General features: G+C 34.1%; 1 protein-coding gene across 1 annotated transcript; it reads left to right on the top strand.

The window, feature by feature from the left end:
* The first annotated feature begins 17,146 nt into the window (after positions 1-17,146).
* LOC128160541 (uncharacterized) lies at positions 17,147-19,386 on the top strand. The gene is made up of 3 exons (XM_052823879.1): positions 17,147-17,447; positions 17,655-17,795; positions 19,127-19,386. The coding sequence occupies exons 1-3, from the start codon at positions 17,213-17,215 to the stop codon at positions 19,291-19,293; spliced, it is 543 nt and encodes a 180-aa protein (XP_052679839.1). The 5' UTR covers positions 17,147-17,212; the 3' UTR covers positions 19,294-19,386.
* The last annotated feature ends 1,519 nt before the right edge of the window (positions 19,387-20,905 follow it).

The following is a 20,905-nucleotide window of genomic DNA, read 5'->3' as shown; positions in this document are numbered from 1 at the left end:
TCTTCCTTGGCCGAACAAAATAACATAAAGGTCAAAGGTCAAGGTCATTTGAAAATCTGTTAATTAATGAGTTTAAGATCTCTTATGTTTAGGGTGGTAGTGAAAAACCTTTTCATGGATGTAGTAGGACAAAATAACATAAAGGTCAAAGGTCAAGGTCATTTGAAAATCTGTTAATTAATGAGTTTAAGATCTCTTATGTTTAGGTTGGTAGTGAAAAACTTTTTCATGGATGTAGTAGGACATCTTAAGACATTTTAAAATATAGCCCCTTGGCTCCTACCTGTAAATATATACAGAGTTATTGCACCTATTGTACGAAATGCTTGTTATCGCTACTCCTCTGAAACCATAAGGGATAAACTTTTACCAATGTCTTTATTACACTTAGAGGATTCTTCAATCTATTTATACCGTAAGGATTTGAGGCTCCCTTCTAGTAGTTATTGCCTTGAAAGTATTTAAGTTTCTATAAAATCACTTCAAATTTTTTTTATTAATTGTCATTGAAATTTCGGACCACTTAGAATGAGAGCGTCTACCTTGGTCAAACAAAATGACATAAAGGTCAAAGGTCAATGTCATTTGGAAATCCGTTAATTAATGAGTTTTTAGATCTTTTTAGTTTAGGGTAGTACAGAAAAACCTTTTCATGAATGTAATAGGACTTCTTCAGACATTTCAAATATAACCCTTCAGCTTCTACCTTTTATCAATTATAGAGTTATTGCCCCTATTGTACAAAATGATTGTTATCGCTACTTCTCATAAACGGATAGAGGTAGAAACTTATAAATTTTACCAATGTCTTCAGTTCACTTAGAGATTCTTCAATCTATTCATACCAAAAGGGTTCGAGGCCCCCTTCTAGCAGTTATCGCCCCTGAAAGTTCCCTAAATTTGTTTAAAAAACCTACAACTTTTGAACCTTACATCGTAGGGCCTTCAAACCACCTTAAATTGAAATGTTAACCTTTACCAGTCAATATGACATAACGGTCAAAGGTCAAGGTCAAGCATAAAAAATTGCATATTTAAGTTTTTGATATTTTTGTAAAAAGTAACGCAGAGAAAATGTTTTAATTAATTATATTGAAACAAAACATAAAAAATAATAAGGTGGAAAGACCTCTAATTGTTCGAGAACAATTAGCCTACTAGTTCTAGAATGATTTCATACTGGGCAAAATTGTTCTCCGGTCAAGAAAATAAAAGTGTTCATATACTGTACAAGGACTTGTTGACTCAATATAATAATGACATTTTTAAGAACCCATGGATTGATTGTATACATTCTAGTTTTGATAGCTGGGGGTTTTCGAACATATAGAATGAACCATATATTGTAAAGGTGAATTGGATTACAAAATGCTGTCAAGCAAAGACTCAAAGGCCAATTTGTGTAGAAATGTTCGGCTGAAATTGCAAATTCTTCCAAAGGTCACATATATAAAACTTTTGAATTAACTTTTGATTATGAGAAGTACTGATTGTGTATTTCACCATCAAAACTTCAAAAAAATAAAAGTAAAATTTCGAACGTTAAATCACCGACTTCCAGTTGAAATTGATAAATGGTTAGGCATTCCTCTTAATGAAAAATGCAGTACCTTATGTAATAATAATCAAATAGCCGAAAAATGCATTTTATTTAGAATGTTATGCTCTTTCAAGTATCAAATAAAAATACTTGGAATCTAGATTTTTTGAAAGAACAAACACCTTTAAATTTTGTGAATTATTGTCTACTTTAAAAATTTAAAAACTCTATTCATACATGAAATGTTTGAATCAGTCTCCTTGACATTTGTACTTTTTTCTCATTTTTCCCCTCTGATTTGTAATGTGCATATACCTCTGACACTGTATTTAAATTTGCAAATATGTGTGTATATGCACCTACCTCCTGTAATTGGTGGCCGCTCATTAAGACAATTTCAATCTCAAATATAATCTTTGATGGCCGCTTGATAAGATTATCTACATTTATGAGGGCCATTCAATTACATGTAAATATTAATTAAATGAATTCCTGTTAGTTGTAAGGAATTTATTTATTATTGCCATTATTTGTTTTTGACTTCATTGGCTTACTCACATATAAAACTAAAAAACTCCTGGGTTGACACCATCAGAAAATGATTAGCTGTAACTTAAGAAACCTGGGTTAACACCGTCGGGTTAATAATGGTTCCCGGGTTGACACCATCGGGGTTAAAGAGTAGTTCCCGGGTTGACACCATCGGGATTTAATGGAATGGAACCGGGGTTGACACCATCAGGTTTAAATGCAGGGACCCGGGTTGACACCAGCTGGTAGATATAACTAATTACATAATGCATAGAAATTTATCTGAATTGGGGGTAACCAGGCCAGATTAAAAAAGAAAGTTATTATAATTGATTGTAAGAGCCCCAACGACTGCATTGAGAACAAATTAAAATACAAATGTCTTATCTAATGCATACAAAAGGTGAAGCATGGGGATGGTGGGTGGGATAATTAAAATTACAATGCGTCTGCTTAGCTAGGGTCCAGACAAAGGAATGATGCTACAAGTAGTTACTGAAACTTAATACAGCTTAGATAAGAGAATCACGTGGTGGCTGACCACCAGAGATGTAGCTGCCCATTACGCAATGCATTACCTAATTTGGACACGGAATTTAGGTATCTGCAATAATTAGGGACCCATTGTCTGGTCTAAAAAATATTACTCACAGAGTGACCATCATGCTTGTTTGCATATAAAGTATAAAACAAAATCCTACATTGTTGACTATAAAATAATATCCAGCAAATGATTGTTTAAACCTAAATACATGTAGACTACACATTACATGAAGAATGAAAATATACACAATAAAAAATCCACAAGAAAATAATTGGTTTTTGTTATACTTTCATGTTAAATTCTGAAATCTGATTGGTTTAGACGCAGTTCATAATTTTTTCTATTACCCTCAGCGTTAGCAACGCACTTAGCAACAGGTAACAGTAAAAATTGTTACATGCGCGAAAATTATGCGCGTACGGTTTGCCGTAGAATTCACGTTATTCCTATGTAAAAGCAGTTAATTTTTCTTTAAAATTAAGACATTCAGTATAACAAAATAAATAGTGCCTGTTTGGGAGGATAGCAGTTGAAATTGACACCCCTCAAAAACCATTGTCAACCTCCGCTTCGCGTCGGTTGACAATGGTTTTCTCGGGGTGACAATTTCAACTGTTACCCTCCCAAACAGGCACTATTTATATAATATGCATTTAAAAAAAATTTATACATAAAAAAAATCATTTTATACATATATCAAGAGCAAATCAAAGTATGTTGAACAATTTATTAAACCTAAACATGAAAATACTTTACAATTATTCAACACCAACACGCACAACACATAAATCTACTGACAAAGCATAGATTAAAAAACATCACACCAAAAAAAAAAACATATTTGGCCTTCTCGGGGGCTACTCACATATAAAACTAAAAAAAAATTCTGGGTTGACACCATCAAGAAATTATTAGCTGTAACTTAAGAAACCCGGGTTAACACCGTCGGGTTAATAATGGTTCCCGGGTTGACACCATCGGGATTTAAAGAGAAGATCCCGGGTTGACACCATCGGGGTTAAAGAGTAGTTCCCGGGTTGACACCATCGGGGTTAAAGAGTAGTTCCCGGGTTGACACCATCGGGATTTAAAGAGTAGATCCCGGGTTGAGACCATCGGGATTTAAAGAGTAGTTTCCCGGTTTAACACCATCGGGATTTAAAGAGTAGTTCCCGGGTTGACACCATCGGGATTTAAAGAGTAGTTCCCGGGTTGACACCATCGGGATTTAAGGAATGGTTCCCGGGTTGACACCATCGGGATTTAATGGAATGGAACCTGGGTTGACACCATCAGGTTTAAATGCAGGGACCCGGGTTGACACCAGCTGGTAGATATAACTAATTACATAATGCATAGAAAATTATCTGAATTGGGGGTAACCAGGCCAAAACGAATAAACATCATATTGTAGTGGATACTGATATTTGATGTGAGCGAGTTCTGGAAAGAACAGGGGCGTACAAGGCGTTGTATATCCCCCACTCGGAGCAATGAAGACGATAGAAGTTCAATTCAAGTTAGAATATTAATTTTTGACTTCTATGCATTGTTTTCATTATGAATTACACGATGGAAGTCAATATTGTGATTTCATTCTATTAACACGACAGGTATAGGTTTCAAAACTAAGCTGCACATCGCTTTTTGCCTAAATCTTGAACCATTCACTGTTCTTAATTGCAAAAGTAGGTATGAATGGGTCCTGACTCCATCCTAAAAGTACTTTTATTCAAAGAATTAGTATATATTGATTTTTATTATAGATTTATTAAAATGGAGTATAGACCCATAATGGGTCAAATTTGTGATTTTCACCAAAAACGTTTTACTTTATCAATAATTGTCAGAGTTAAATTTATTCACACGTACTCTAGTGTGTCAACGTAGCTCACTGTGATAGGCGGAGGTTAGTAGTCCATCCTTCTACATGAGAGGGTGTTCGAATCGTATAGACGGCGTTTTATTTTTAATTCGTTTGCTTTTAAGTAAAACATGTTTTGCTTTTTTATCGGATTATTATGAAAGAAAATATTTAATACCATTTATATAATGACAACAATTACGTAATGTTCATAATCTGTACACATAATGTCGGATAAAGATAGCGCTAGCATTGGTGTGAGATCATGCTGTAATACTTATAAAGCATCAAATAAAACAAAGGAGATAAGTAACAAGTGCATGTATCATTGTATATTATGTATTTGTAAGAGAATGCAGTTCCATATTATACATGTGCATGCACAGTTTCAAATATAAAGATTTTTTATATGTTCATATGCCATTTCCAAATCCTGGGTACGGGGGATTTGTCAGGCCTTGTACGCTCTTGTCCTTTAATGAGCAATGTTATTTTTGCGTTGCAAACTGGGCAGTTCGGATAGTGATGAATACGGTGTACATGTACTTTACGTCACTTCCGTATTCACATTGAGATGACAGAAGAACAGTATTGTTTAGTTTTTTGGGGGTTTTTTTCATGTAGCGACTTTTAAGAGATGTAGCGCATTTTCCCATCACTTTGCTCGCATCCGTGTTTGAACGGAAAGTACCTTAAACTAAAATTAGATACAAACACATGTACCTGTCGCTTCTTAATTTTCAATTTTATAATAGAGAAAGTTATCAAAGAATTGCAATTAATTAATTACGGAAATCTACACCGAGAAACTGTGTATATTAGAAGCATTTTAACAAGAGCTTGGACTTTGGGTAGCTATGTCAAACAGTATTTGTGACGTAGGCCTGTCAATTTCATTGTTGGCCACTCAGCCATGACTCTTTGACATCAACGAGATTTGTCTGGCTTTTGAGATAAGACTACACAGTCAGTGTATATAACTATATTTCGTTTGAAACCAGCGTCATTTTGAACTTTTTTTTTGACGTTACAAATAGATTATTACATCCTCGATTCCAGCATATGAGGAAGTCAATTCCAACGTATGGGGGAGTCAAATCAAGCGTATGGGGGGGGGGGGGGGTCGATTCCAGCTTATGGATGAGTCGATTCCAGCTTATGGATGAGTCGATAATTCCAGCTTATAGGGGAGTCGATTCCAGCATATGCGGCAGTCGATTTCAATGTAGAGTTGAGGAATCGGAGTTGAGACCAGCGTATGGGGTAGTCGATTTCAATGTATGGGGAAGTCGATTCCGTCTTTTAGGGGAGTTGATTGAAGCATATAGGGGAATCAATTCCAACGTATGGGGGAGTCGATTACCGTGTATGGGGGGGGGGGGGTCGATTCCAAAGTATTGGGGGAACCAATTCCAGCGTCTGGGGGAGTCGATTCCAGTGATAGAGGTGTCAATTTTCCCCGCCCTTTAGACAGTACATATGTAGGTATTCAGAACATGCCTTGTGTAGGTATTAAAAACAAGAATTTTCAAAACATATATACCGAAAACAGCGATAATCAAACTTTGAGTTGATCATAGATCCAAGTGCGTCTAGTAGTCTCAAACCCTGCGAAACTATGTTTGGCAGATTTTAAATCCCCGGTAATCAATTGGTCAAAATATGTCTGATTTGTAAAATGTACGATTTGCTTTGGGTTACAGACATTTGAAACAGTCGAATAAATGCTCATCCTTGTAAGTGTCATAATTAAATTCTAACAAGTTCAAGTTCAGTTTATTCGCTCAAAACAAATTATTTGGTACAAGAGGAACATATATATAATACACACAAATACAAATCGTCAGAGGTACAGACAAGCAGGTACATTTTCATACAGGGAAAAAATATAAAAAAAAGGACAGACTATAGAATCACTACCTATGTAAGATTTTGGTATAAAGGATCATAATAGGAAAACAACTAAGAGGAGCAGACAGCATCAAAAATATTTGAAATAAATACACATAATTTTCTTACCGATTTACAATATATAAATAGTGCCTGTTTGGGAGGGTAACAGTTGAAATTGACACCCCGAGAAAACCATTGTCAACCGACGCGAAGCGGAGGTTGACAATGGTTTTCGAGGGGTGTCAATTTCAACTGTTATCCTCCCAAACAGGCACTATTTATTTTGTTATACTGAATGTCTTTTTTAAAATTTTTAAGAAAATTTTACTGCTTTTATATAGGAATAACGTGAATTCTACAGCGAACCGTACGCGCATAATTTTCGCGCATGTAACATTTTTTAATGTTACCCGTTGCCAAGTGCGTTGCTAACGCTGAGGGTAATAGTAAATTTTATTAACTGCGTCTTAACCAATCAGATTTCAGTATTTAACATGAAAGTATAACAATTGCAATTGTTATACTTTCATGTTAAATACTGAAATCTGATTGGTTAAGACGCAGTTAATAATATTTACTATTACCCTCAGCGTTAGCAACGCACTTGGCAACGGGTAACATTAAAAAATGTTACATGCGCGAAAATTATGCGCGTACGGTTCGCTGTAGAATTCACGTTATTCCTATATAAAAGCAGTAAAATTTTCTTAAAAATTTTAAAAAAGACATTCAGTATAACAAAATAAATAGTGCCTGTTTGGGAGGATAACAGTTGAAATTGACACCCCTCGAAAACCATTGTCAACCTCCGCTTCGCGTCGGTCGACAATGGTTTTCTCGGGGTGTCAATTTCAACTGTTACCCTCCCAAACAGGCACTATTTATATATTAGTCATGAGTTCAGAAAACTTAAAAAAAAATTGGTCTTTTCCAATATTTTGTGTTTAGGTATTTTTTCCTTATTTCTTCTAGTGCCGAACATTCTAAAATATGATGAAATTCATCACCAATGAGACCTTTATTACACAAAAGACATAACCTCTCATTCAAAGGAATGTTATACCATCTGCCTGTCACTACAGGAAAACGATGGTTTGATGTACGAAATTTAATGAATTGTTTTCTTAGTTTTACAGGTAAAATATCAAGATACTTCTCAAAGCCAAAATATGGTTTTAAAATTTTATACACATGACCTCTGGAAGAACATTTATATCATTGGACCATATTTGCATAAATTGATGTTTTAATCTTTGGTTTACAGTGGCAGATAAGCATTTTATATTGACAAAATTATGGTTCTGCCAGACATATTGTAGCCCGCACATGTTCAAAATTCTTTGAATACAATCAATCCATGGGCTTTTACAATCGCTATTAAAATGTTGTGAAAATAAATATCTGTACACTGTATATACAATTTTGTTCTCAGGGCTTATAAGCATTTTTCCCCAATATGTAATTATTCTTGTATAAACATTAATATTCAACGGGTAGCGCCCTGTTTCTCCATATATCATAAAATTCGGTGTTGTGCTTCTTAAATTAAGTTCTCTTTTCAAAAATTTCAGATGTACACGTTCAATAATATCTAGATTTTCAAACCCCAAATTTCGCAGCCGTACAATAAAACTGGTAAAACAACCTTATCAAACAAATCAAATTGACAATTTACTGGTGAATTAAAATTTCTAATTTTTCTTATAACACCATACATAGCCTTTGAGCCCGTTCACACAAATGCTTTTTTGCTTTAATAAATGAACCAGTTCTTGACAGAACGATACCCAGGTATTTGAATTCTTTAACATTTTCAATAACTTCTCCTTTATAATAAAAAAGCTTTTTCGATGTTGGACCTTTGGAGAAAACCATTATTTTTGTTTTATTAACATTGACATTAAGCTTCCATCGAGTACCATAACTATAAAATTCGTTGAGGGCATTTTGAAAGTCTTCCGTAGATTCCGCAAATCTTAGGGAAAATAAATAATCGGGGCATTTTCTACTCAGATGTTTTGTAGTGAGGGATGTAATTAGTACCGGGGATTACTAAGTATTTTTTTTACAAAGGGACCAACGCAAAGTTTGAATATCGCTGTCGTCCGTGCGGTCAGACACATAAATGACAGAGATTGGAAACTGATAGAAATCTCGCGAAATCTCGCGGTCCTTATTATATAAATAGTGCCTGTTTGGAAGGGTACCAGTTGAAATTGACACCCCGAGAAAACCATTGTCAACCGACGCGAAGCGGAGGTTGACAATGGTTTTCGAGGGGTGTCAATTTCAACTGTTATCCTCCCAAACAGGCACTATTTATTTTGTTATACAGGGCTGCGTTTTACAAAAGAACTTACGACTTATGACCAAATGAATGAATGCTAATTATTCCTAACTAATCAATGTTTTATTTTAATGATCGTAGAATATAATTATGAAAAATAAAATAGTTGTAAATAAATGGTTTTATATAATTTTTTTAATGAAAGACCATTCTATGAGACTGACATTTTTTACGACTTTGTCGTAAGTTATTTTATAAAACGCAGCCCTGAATGTCTTAATTTTTAACAAAATTTTACTGCTTTTATATAGGAATAACGTGAATTCTACAGCGAACCGTACGCGCATAATTTTCGTGCATGTAACATTTTTTAATGTTACCCGTTGCTAAGTGCGTTGCTAACGCTGAGGGTAATAGAAAATATTATGAACTGCGTCTTAACCAATCAGATTTCAGTATTTAACATGAAAGTATAACAATGTAAATTATTCCCTGTTTAAATCAGTATATCTTTCTAATCAACAATTATATCGAAATACATGTATAAACAGCTAAAACATTTACCAAAACATTCAAAATATTACATTTTCATGAGTTTATGTCTTATAAACTTTCGGTTGGCTGTAGTTACCATGGTGGTAACTTTCACAAATATGGGAAAGTTGGTTGTTCCTTCTCGGTTACGTTTCAATATACAATTATAATAAACTTATTATAGTTACCTACACACTCGCACAAAGCACCAAAGAAAGAATATTGATGTTTAAATATGTATGTGATTCAATACACGTCGGAAATGATATATAATACAGTAATTTTATGCGAGGACTTAAAGGTTTCTCCCCGCGGGGTTAGGAATTTACATGTAGTACTGGGGATGGCTAGTGTACCGTTTACAAGAGACCTGTTTTCAGTAATTTACCAGGGCGGTCCGGACCTTTATTGCATATCTTAAGAGAATGCGAGACGTATTACATACACAGTTATAGATATGTGTCAGATTGAACAGGTATTCATAACAATTAACCCAATGTCATATATTTTTTAATCGGGGGATTGATCAACATTAAACTTTCGTTTGAATTCACTATAGATTTTGGAATGTTATCCACTTCATAGTCTTGAAAATGCAATGTACTCGCAAATGTTCCAGCTTTCCTGTATTGTAATACATGTAGTCGTGAAGTCGAATAGTAATCATTAAATACATGCAAATGATTCATCTGATGTTACAATTTTTTCTTTTCCACAGGTCCCTATCCTACTCTACAATATCACATCAAGGTAAGGCGGTGCGATTGCCTTCATCTATCTGACTCACTCAGAAAAAAACATTTCCATCGAAAACGACTGCGCAGAAAAAGGGGTGCACGCAAAGGAATGGAAAAAAAACGAGTCGAGCAGGCCACCACAAAGATGATTGATGTGAAATCGTGTTGGTTTATTGTATAATCGTGTACGAGTGATTGATCGGCGTAAGATCATCCTCATACCCTTATACTTGGTACATTATGAAAGGTAGTCAGACTGTCCTAACCTCTTCGTATAGGACTGGTGTGTGTGTGTGTCTCTCTGTCTCTGTCTCTGCCTCTCTCTCTCTCTCTCTCTCTCTCTCTCTCTCTCTCTCTCTCTCTAAAGGCCACTTTGTCTTTCTTCTTTTTTTTCTCATATTTTGTTGAATTTGTTACATATTTCTAATCTCATTTTGCAAAAATAAAATTAAAACAGCATAAGTAGACTATTCCTCTTCCAGTGAAAACTGCACATATAACGTCTGTTGAGTGGGGGGGGGGGGGGTGATGTCAATAGCTTACACCTATGCCATCCGCAGATCTAGAGGGTTAGGAGGGGGTCAGGTAGTCCGGAACCAACTTCCTGTCCCTGAATAATTCAAAATATTTAAATCTACATCGTAAAGTAACCAAAGATAAGCATAGAACCTCCCGCAAACAAACTTATCCATCGGAACAACAACCCCCACCCACCCACCCACCCCCCCATCCAATTCTCGGGGGAGGGGAGGGTTCCTAGATCCGCACATGCAAGCTCAATATCGCTGATGAGTAACTTCCCTTGGTCTTTATCTCTGCCTGAAAACAGTCAATATGTGAAGACGCTAGCAATAATGACCGAGTAAAGTTCTGGCTCTAAAAAATTTCGATTGAATTGGTAGAATAAAAGTATTACAAACAAATAAAGTCTTACACACTTTAGTTTTTAACAGAGCAGATCAACCAATTACACATAATATCTCTTCATAATATACCATCGAGACTTGTGTACACTTTATCCTTCACTTCATCCTCTTCTTTCAGTTGCTTATAGATTAATGAATATTTTCAATACGAGAGAAAAATCAAAGTCAAGTTTGAAGATGCTACCTTTCGTTATAGATACAAATGTATCTTTTTTTCTTATATTGCTCAAATGCATTGCTGACCAAACAAACAATGTGTGCATACAAAGTCTGCCTAATTCACCACTATACACGTCACTTCCCAACAGAAATCAAAGCACATACTAACTTGATATCAATTTCTTTGCCTATTGTTTTAACGAACAAAAAGTACATAGTAGTTTCGACGTCATTTCTTAAATTCGAGTTATATGATATACAAACATGCAAAAAAAAAAACCCACCGAAAACTGTGTCTTCAATTCATCTAGAATATCAAATATTTGCCATCCACTCAAAATCAGTCAGTGATAATAAAACTATCTAAACAATCTTTGTCGGTTTAAATGTGGAATCTCGACGTCTAATTTCATTTCCTTCTTCTTTAAACCAACGTTTTTAAACAAATGTCTTTTGCTAATTAACAAGTTATAATTGTCAATACGTTCCTGCCTAATTAATTAGTCATGAACTCAATGGTAATTAAAAATTGTTAATTAGTAAAAGACACAGACAAAAATTGTCAATAAAATGCAAACTGGCTTTCTGACTTTGAAAAAAACAACCTCAGATATCATACGTATTGGTATAAACGTTAAAATCAAGATAGGAAAACCATCTCCCTTAAAATTTTTCAGCTAAGCTTTATTTATTGCAATAAAACATATACTTCAGAAGAAACATATGACCCTGTCGAGCTTACATTGCCAAAACTGGCGGTCAGGTGGAGACTCCATTTTGTTCCAAATGTGTATAACATCCGGTGAGGTAAATCTTTCGCGGTGTTTCTCCGAGTTCTGCCGAAGAGGCACGACAAAAACCGAGTTAAATTGACGAGAACGAACTATCCTTTCTGATATATTTCATTTTATCAAATAAAATATACAACATTTTATAAAATATATTTATTTGATAAAATGAAATATATCAGAAAGGACAGAACGATAACATATTTTGTGAACAGACTATTTTTGTGAATCTGAATGCGTGTTATTGGAGCAAAAGATTATTTAATCTTTCTTTGTATGTTTAGACGATGCCATTTTAAAACTTCATTGTGAGATCAAACATAGTTTAATATTAAAATGTGCATTTTTTCCCTTGAAATAACCAATGGTCAACAGATAATGTACAAAGGTTTGTATATAAATCTTCAAGTACACAGGTAATAAAGAACAATCCCAAGCTAAAAATTCCTCCATGTTGGCCGACGGTCTTTGAGCTGATAAAAAAATTGTCAAAGACTTTCCAGCTCTGAGGCTGGCTGCATATAAAAGCGGTGTCGGTTGATTGGTATACATTTACAAGTATTTGGTTTTAGCATAAAGTTTTGTCGTCACTTTAATATGTGTGTGTGTGCGTCTGTGTGTAAGTGCCTGTGTTGGTGGGGGGGGGGGGGGGGGTATTGTTGGCTTGATATCACACTGCATAATATCAATTAAAAGTAGAAGTGGTCAGTAATGATGACGTCATCCTCCTGGTAGAGGGATCAAGCTTCAACAACGTGACTCGTGCTTCCGGTATCTTGAAAGTTTGTCGTCAGAACGTCTGAAAATATTGAACATAAATGGAGTTATATTGAACCTAAAATTGTACACAACCTTTTTCTTCCTCTACAACCTTACCTATACAGGTGTTTGTACTAATACACCTTTCTCGAAGAATGTTGTTTATTCTAATTCACTAAAGGGGTATGTTGGGTGCAAGGGTCGCGTTTGATTAATAAGTTAATACGTAAAATAATAATTAGGTTAATAAACAAATAAGAACAGGGTATATAGCGGGTTGTATATATTTCCATAAATTAGTTTATGTAAACATGAATTTCGTGATGTAAAATGATTCTCTAAGGCGCAGATCTACCGATATTATACACTTCTGAACAAATCACGGAACAGTATTACATCATATGCAAATTCGCGATCGGGAGTTCTCGGCCGAGTTCCAAGTGGGAGGGTCCGAGGACTTGCAAATGTGATTTGCATAACAGCACTTGTGCTCCTCCTACCTCATATAAATACGCGATGGTTTCTATCTAGAGAGAGAGTGTGTGTGTGTTGGGTTTTTTGTTGATGTTGATTTTTTTTTAAGTACATAATGGAAATAAAAATGTTGCATGATTCTAGACACGGTATTGTGAATTTGTTACGTTAAATTTTTCGTCTAAAAACATTTTTTTTATACTTTAAAAAATGACTTTACTCTGTTCTTATGGCGTTAACCAAAACTTTACATATTTTGGGTTTTTGTGGGTTTTTTTTTTTAATTTACTTCGATGGTATTCTTTAAGTTTTTATTTTCTTTAGTTTTATCTCTATGACATCCTTTAGAATTAATTTTTCGTGTTCAAATATTGTACAAAGTGAGACTTTTAAACGGGTGATAGCATTATAAGCAAGATGTACTATCGGGCAAATGAATAAGTCGAGGCGCATGTCCTATGCAACCTTAAGCGGACTCGATTGTCGAGGCCATATTTAGACTGTATTGATCTGCTTTAGAAGAAAATCTCTATATAAAAATATAGGTAAATACCCGGATTTAAAAGGAAAATTTTACGGACTTTATCTTAATGATTTGTTTAAGATAAACAAACCATATCTTAAACTGTTAGGTACATCTGAAGGTTAATTTGTCGACCATTTTGCCGTTTTTAGGTGAATCACAGATGTCGACAAATATACACAATTACAGCACAAATTTCGCACCCAAGCCATCAAATTAAACAACAGCACAAACATAAATACTACTAGGCCGATTTTTACAATAAATTCAATGCGCATTTGCACCATTATATTCAACAATATTCTTTGCGGAATCTTGAAAAGTTCCCAACCCATTTAAACCAACGTCAACGTATTTTGTAAGGTGTAATTCGGGAAAGGGGGCCATGAAACACCAATGGCAAAGAAAATGATCGCTTAATTTCTCTTGTTAAGAATTAGATGACGTGTTTTACTTTTCACCTAGATATATTGATAATGATTATTTAAAAAAAAACGTACATGTACCATAATATTGCATCAATTTAGATTTAATTAGAGGACGATAGAAGTTCCAAAGCTTGCTTTCAATTCCTCACTTATAAAAAAAAAACCAATGAAAATATGTTAAAATCTTGAAAGTCAACCCAACTTATGATTTGGTGGTTAACATCTACAAGGCAATGATTTTCAACAGCTAACAATTAACATGCGCGGATTCAGAAAAAAAAAAATTCCGAAGAGGGGGTTCCGAGGGATATTTAAGTTTGCTCCAGACGGGGGGAGGGGAGGGGGTCGGAGAAATATTTCGGTAATTTAAATATTAAAATTTAAGGAATTTGAATTTTCCAAAGGGGGAGGGGGGTCCGGACCCACTGACTCCTTCCTCTAGATCAGTGCATCATTTACAGCAAACTATAGTACTTGTATTTTGCTTTGGAACCATTATTTACAAAATAATGAATTTTGATTTTCACTAAAAAAAAATTAAGACTGCTTCATATATATATATATATATATATATATATATATATATATATATATATATATATATATATATATATATATATATATATATATATATATATATATATATAGATCTTGACGTGAAATCAAAGTTAGTGGAAAATAAAACAAAGGAATCAGAAAGATTTCATAATAACGAAATGAAGTACCAAAAACTGTTACTTTTTGGTCAATTTTTCAAGCATAGATAGTGTCATACTTTTATGGCTCGTTTATTCTCAAACTATATATAGTACAAATAATCAACTATGTCAAAATTATAACAAGGTTGACAATGAATATTCGCAATACGGCACTTGATGCATATTAAATGTAATATTATTATTAAAGCTGTGTCTTTATTGTCGACAAACACACTTAATAATGAATATCATGTTAAAGCACAGGTAAATACTCAGTACATATTAGTTAGTGTATTGATAATAGACTTAGATTATGTTAAAGCACAGGTAAATACATACTAGTTAGAGTATTGATAATAGACTTAGATCTTACAAGCTATTCGATACCTGTGCATATATAAGTACATGTATTTCAAAGTGACTGGGTATCCTTTAAGTAATTTCATTCAAGATATCTCGAAAATTCTTGCAATATCTATTATCTGTAATGTTTGTATAAAAAAAAAAAGTTTTGAAATTCAAAAATAAAGGGAAACCCAGACGGAAAAAAAGAAAGGAAATTTTCAAATTAACGAGAAAACAATAATTTTCACGAATTACATACATTTGAAACTCTCTACTGAATTTAAGGAAAATTAGGTACCTCTATTTTGTGAATACTCCTTTTTTTAAAATTCCAGATATTTAGCACAATTTAAAATTCAATGCGGTCTTATCGTCCAAATGACATGACGCAGATTTAGAAATAAAATATAAATAAAAAAGCATTGTCTACATTCACTGTACTTTACCTTCAGTTTTTGAAATGCATTTTTGAAAGAATTTTGAAAATTATGAAAGTTTTAAAACAAGGACTATGTTAAATCTGTGAAGATTTTTTTTTTTGGGGGGGGGGGGGGGTCATTCTTGTCAATATTTCAAAATCTACCTTTCCCTCTAAATCATTAAAAAAAACCTTTCCCGGGGGGGAGGGGATTGATCCGAGGGATAATTTAGTTTTTCATGGGGAAGACTATTTTTGGTTACCCTCCAATATTATTTTACCCCAACCTGTTATAATCTCTTTTATAATGAAAGTATTCCCTCCCTCCCCCTCCCCCCAGAGCAATGAATCTTTCAATCGGAACTTCTCGAGGTTTTCGTACAGGCGGAAAAATGTACAGGACAACTCTCTTCACGGACATTGAAATAGATAAACTTGATTTAATATATGTTGAGGTAAAAGCTAGATAAACATCATTATACATCATCATACAGATTAAAACATACCACAGACATGTGCGGATCCAGAAATTTTAATTTTCTCCCGAGGAAATGGAAGAGGGATAGAAAAGTAAAATTGGAAATGTTATTAAATGAAATATTAATAAATAAGATATTCCAGAAATATTTATACGCCTCTAGTTATTAAATATTTCAAATTGATGGGATGGGGGAGAGGGGCTACATTTAGTACAAAATTCAAACACCCAATGATGTTAAAACTCCTTGGAAAGAAGAAAATTACAGAAAAAATTCAAGTTTATTAAAAATTATCACCTTAACTTTTTATTACAAATTAGTTTGACATAATTCATAATAATCTTTATTTGAAATAAAGACAATACTTTTACTGCCTCTCCAAGCCTTCTTTCTGTGTCTAAGTATCTAGTATATTCTTATATCTTTTTACAGAACTTAATTTTAGATATTGAAAAATTCTAGATGTGGCTATAACCATCCAGCCCGGCCTCTATTCAGTTCAATTTTTATTCACCTAATGTCGATTAATTTAATTTACTATAAGAAAGTAGGGTTTAAAAAAAAGACTATTATTACGTAACCATTGCATTTCAAATCCAATTTTAGCCCCCCACCCCAAATCTAACCCAATTACCGCACCCACCCCCACTCAAACACACGAAAAATACAGCATTTTCAATACAATATCATTAAAATAGTAACGATTTCTTCTGAAATTTACACAATTTTTGATGAAATAAAGACTAACAAATTTGAACTTTAAGGGAAATAAACATCCACTGGAATTTGTTCTCTAAAAAAAAAACGTAAAAATGAGTTTTAAAGCAAATTAACTTATAGAAACTTAATTCGTACAAACCTAACTCTAGTCTACGTCGGGGAAATGGGAAGAATATAAAGAAAATACAATCTGCCCTTATATCTAAGCGATTGTCACATTTCTTATGAAACAACATTAGACCAACGTGCGTAGATTGTTCACGTGTATAGAAGAATTGCGTAGTTTTTGAATAATTCATATATCTTTGCGGTTTGATCGGGATGCATGGCAAAGCCCCGCACAGAAAGAAGGAAAGGTATCTTTTGCGACTGTTTTGAATAGGAAATGCAAATTATTGGGAACAGGCCACGAATAATTGGCTGGCTGCTGAGACTTGAAAAGTATATATATGTACAAAAAACCATGCAACGGAGTACCGTAAGATTTAGAGGTGAATCTTTTGTTGGCGAACTGCACCGTGAAAAAAGTATTCACCCAAAAAATAAGCCACCCGCGCAATTAAAAATGAGGGGATTCCAGTGGCTTTTAGTATGTGCTATATTATGTGTACAGCTGAAGTACTACTCCTCGCAGCAGGTTGTAGAATTCTTTGGTACTTGTACTAACGATGACGAATGCCCCGATTATGCTCAATGCGAAAATGCTGGCGGTATTGGAAACCAATGCCGATGCGAAGATGGCTTTGATGCTATTGATGGAATAATAACTTCGGTCGGGAATGCTGTGACTGAGTGCAGAGGTATCTGATATTTCATATTATACATTCTGTACATTTCTACGATTCTGCCGTTTTGTATCAAATCATGATGTTATAAAATTGCAAATAACGAACTTTTATTTTTATTTTTTTTAATAGTCTGAAGTACGTGGAGTAAAACAAGATACATTATGTACAACTGCGGATGTTTTAGTATAAAGTCAAGAATGCTGTCTTTTTTTATTTCAGACCTTGGGCCTTGTTCGCCATATGACAACAAAGAGACAGACTGTGGCACAAACGGACGATGTGTAACATACACTGATAATTACAACGTAGTCAAGGCCGCATGCAAGTGTGCAGTCGGCTACACCGGAATCAATTGCGAAAGTACGTATCGCAGGTCAAAGGTCAAAACATGGACCTAAATACCCTAGAAACATTTATATTCGTATTATAATATATATTTTATTGTCATACCTCATAAAAATAAGTTTACATGTATTCAACGCGTTATCTGAATGGTTCTAAAGAATCACGTGTCAGGGCAATAAAACTTCATATTTCCCTGTCATCATCAACTTTTCATCGCATCTCGTTATTGCTTTACTTTTTGCTTGATATTTCAATAATCGCTCAAACTACGTTCATACACTAACATGAAAAATGTCCAGATTATCCGTTTTGAAACGCCCCCGGCCCTCTACCGCTTCAGGTTTCAATACCCATCCAAAAATACAAAGTCTAAGCGCGGGGATTTTGCATTGCATCAGCCATAAATAAGTCCGGATGATAACGTTGAAAAATTGCGCGAGGTATCCCGAGAACTTCCGAATGGAAAAAAGATGTAAACATTTCCCATTATAAATCTCCGTAAGAAATTTGTTTTCGTTCATGTGAACTTTATGAGTGAAAAATGATAATTGTTCAATGAAGATATCTTGGATATATTCCCTTTCATCGATTTCAACTGTATTTCTTTCACAGGTATGTGTATTTTTATTAAATATCAAAATTAAGTGATGGAAGCAATATCTTGGGACAGACTATAGAACCCGATGTATCATAAATAATCCCCGTCGTTCGGTATAATAAACAATTAATTGCAGGAACATTCAATAATAACATGCAAACATTTATCTAAACCAAAAAAAAAATAGCTTTTTTGTGAATTATGCGGGATATGAAGATCGGCATTGCAAAAAAATACAAAACCCGCGTTAGCGGGCTATGTTAATGTTATTCTGCAATGATCGCCGCCTTCATGACCCGCATGAACCATCAAAGAAAGCATTTTATTGTTTAAATTTACTGCTCTCTTTTTTTAAAAAAAAAATATACATTGATTGTAAAAAAGTAAATTAAATTAACTAAATTATTGCTAATGTACAACAGTACGTTAGATAAAAGAAACAGCAAAATCGTCTCCTAAGGAAATCTTGGGTCTTATTTCGTGCAGTCCGTGATTTTTCTAGAGTCGCTGTAGGTTTCTACCAATTGATAAACGGGGCGTGTAGATTCCAGTCCTCTGAGTTTCTGTTGAGCAATGAATTAACAATAATTTTCCGTAAGAAAAGGGGGAAGCATACTCGGTAGATGTAAATATATAATTATAATAATAATAATAATTACACATATACAATAATTGAAAATATATATCTAAATACTGTATATACTTTAAAAAAAAAAAAAACATGCAACACTGCTTTCAAACTTTTCAGGGCCTGCAACTATTTTGCCCCCTATATTTACTACCCGGCGACCATTTGTAACCACCAGAAGACCGGGATCAAACATCGGGGCCATCATCCCAGCCATTGGAGGGGGAGTCCTTCTGCTGGCTCTACTCGCCGGAGGGGCCGCCGCCCTAGCTTCCTCCACTGGCTAGATGCCCAACTCAAGAAAGATCACTCTGCTAAAATTGCAACAAACGATGTACGCGACTGTTTTCTTCTGTTTCTGTCACTGAAAGAAAATTAAACTCATGAAAAATATAAAATGTTCTGTTCTTAATTGTAGTGTTATGTGCATTTACATGTTCATGTAATTACATGGATTACAGGTTTATGTAATCAAAGTTTTTCGGAAATAATTTCCCCAAACGGGCCAAAGCTCCAAAATGTTGATAGAAATGCATTAAATCTGCTGGATGTTTCATTTTGCTTAATTTTCCGGTATCATCTATAATATAAAAAATAATTATAATGCACCTTTGCTTATTTTATTATATATTGCTTACAGAGTCATCTTTGAAGAAAATTGAAAGCCGAAAATTCAAATGTAATTTTAATGGAACTGGAATCAAAAACGCGAATTTACACATGCAGAAAAAAGGTTAAACGATATTTTCTGAAATTCTTGAGGATATGGTCGACAAATTCTTCAATCACGACCAGTTCTATTCATCTATCAAAGTTTTAAAAGCTACCATGTCCAATTTCATACGGTGTGGTGTTCTCCTTCCGGTTTCTGATAGAAGTACTTACCCGTATATATGTGAAAGAATCATTAATTTTCTTATCAGTATAGAGTTATGTCCCGTTGCTTTCTTCTGTGTTTCCACTAAAAGAAGTCAATGATTCTAAATATTTACATTTTCCAGTGTCTTTGCCTGTGATAACACTATGTACTGATGTTGTACTATAAAACCCATAACATTAAATGACGTATAAATGATGCACCAGCGGGGTTTGGTTATTTATATTTTAAATAATTAAGGTACTTCACTACACCCAGACATACTTTTAAAGACACTACGCTACAAGATGGCGATTTAAATCTTTTGTTAAACTGTTTATATTCGGTTGTATATCGTCGTAGATCAGTGCCTAAAGTCTTGGGCTTTTTGAACCGCAGATCATGAGTTCGAACCCACCTGGAGCTTTTGTTCATGTTTTTCGAAAATGTAATTTTTCATCCAAAAGTGCATTTTTTTTTTGCCTATTTGACTTAAATACTTCGAATCCATTATGATATCTATCATAATCAAGAAATTTTTCTGCTGATATCAGAAAATATTTCAAGGTGTACTGAGCCACCTTAATCGTACAATAGCATAAAATTATATAAATAAAAGTAAAATGGTTTCTTTGAATGATTCCTGATTCCTTGAAGAAACACAAGGGATGAGAGTGTTTATCAATTACATCTACAAAAAGAAGCGCTAGAAAAGTGGTATGCCCCGAATACAGGTATAAAGACCGGTTGAGATCTATACCACAATAACCTGTACTATGATTGTAAACTGTCACACTATTTAGTTCATTACTTTTAAAAAAGGAAACCAATTCGAAATCAATTTTAAAATATCATACTGGAAAAATAAATACAATTGGCGAAGAGCCATGATATAGATGCCCAGTGGGCAAGCAAAAGCTTCTTTTCAATGAATGAATCAAATTTTATTTTTTATTTTTTTTCTATTTTGTTAAAGTTTCAAAAATAAAGAACAGCGATAACTTAGAAGAAAAGAAGAGGGGTTATATAAATTGAGATTAAAA

Source organism: Crassostrea angulata, chromosome 8 (genome assembly GCF_025612915.1).
Source record: "Crassostrea angulata isolate pt1a10 chromosome 8, ASM2561291v2, whole genome shotgun sequence".
Classification (NCBI taxonomy): domain Eukaryota; kingdom Metazoa; phylum Mollusca; class Bivalvia; order Ostreida; family Ostreidae; genus Magallana; species Magallana angulata.
Note: the sequence above shows the minus strand (reverse complement) of the source record. Positions and strands in the feature narration are given on the sequence as shown.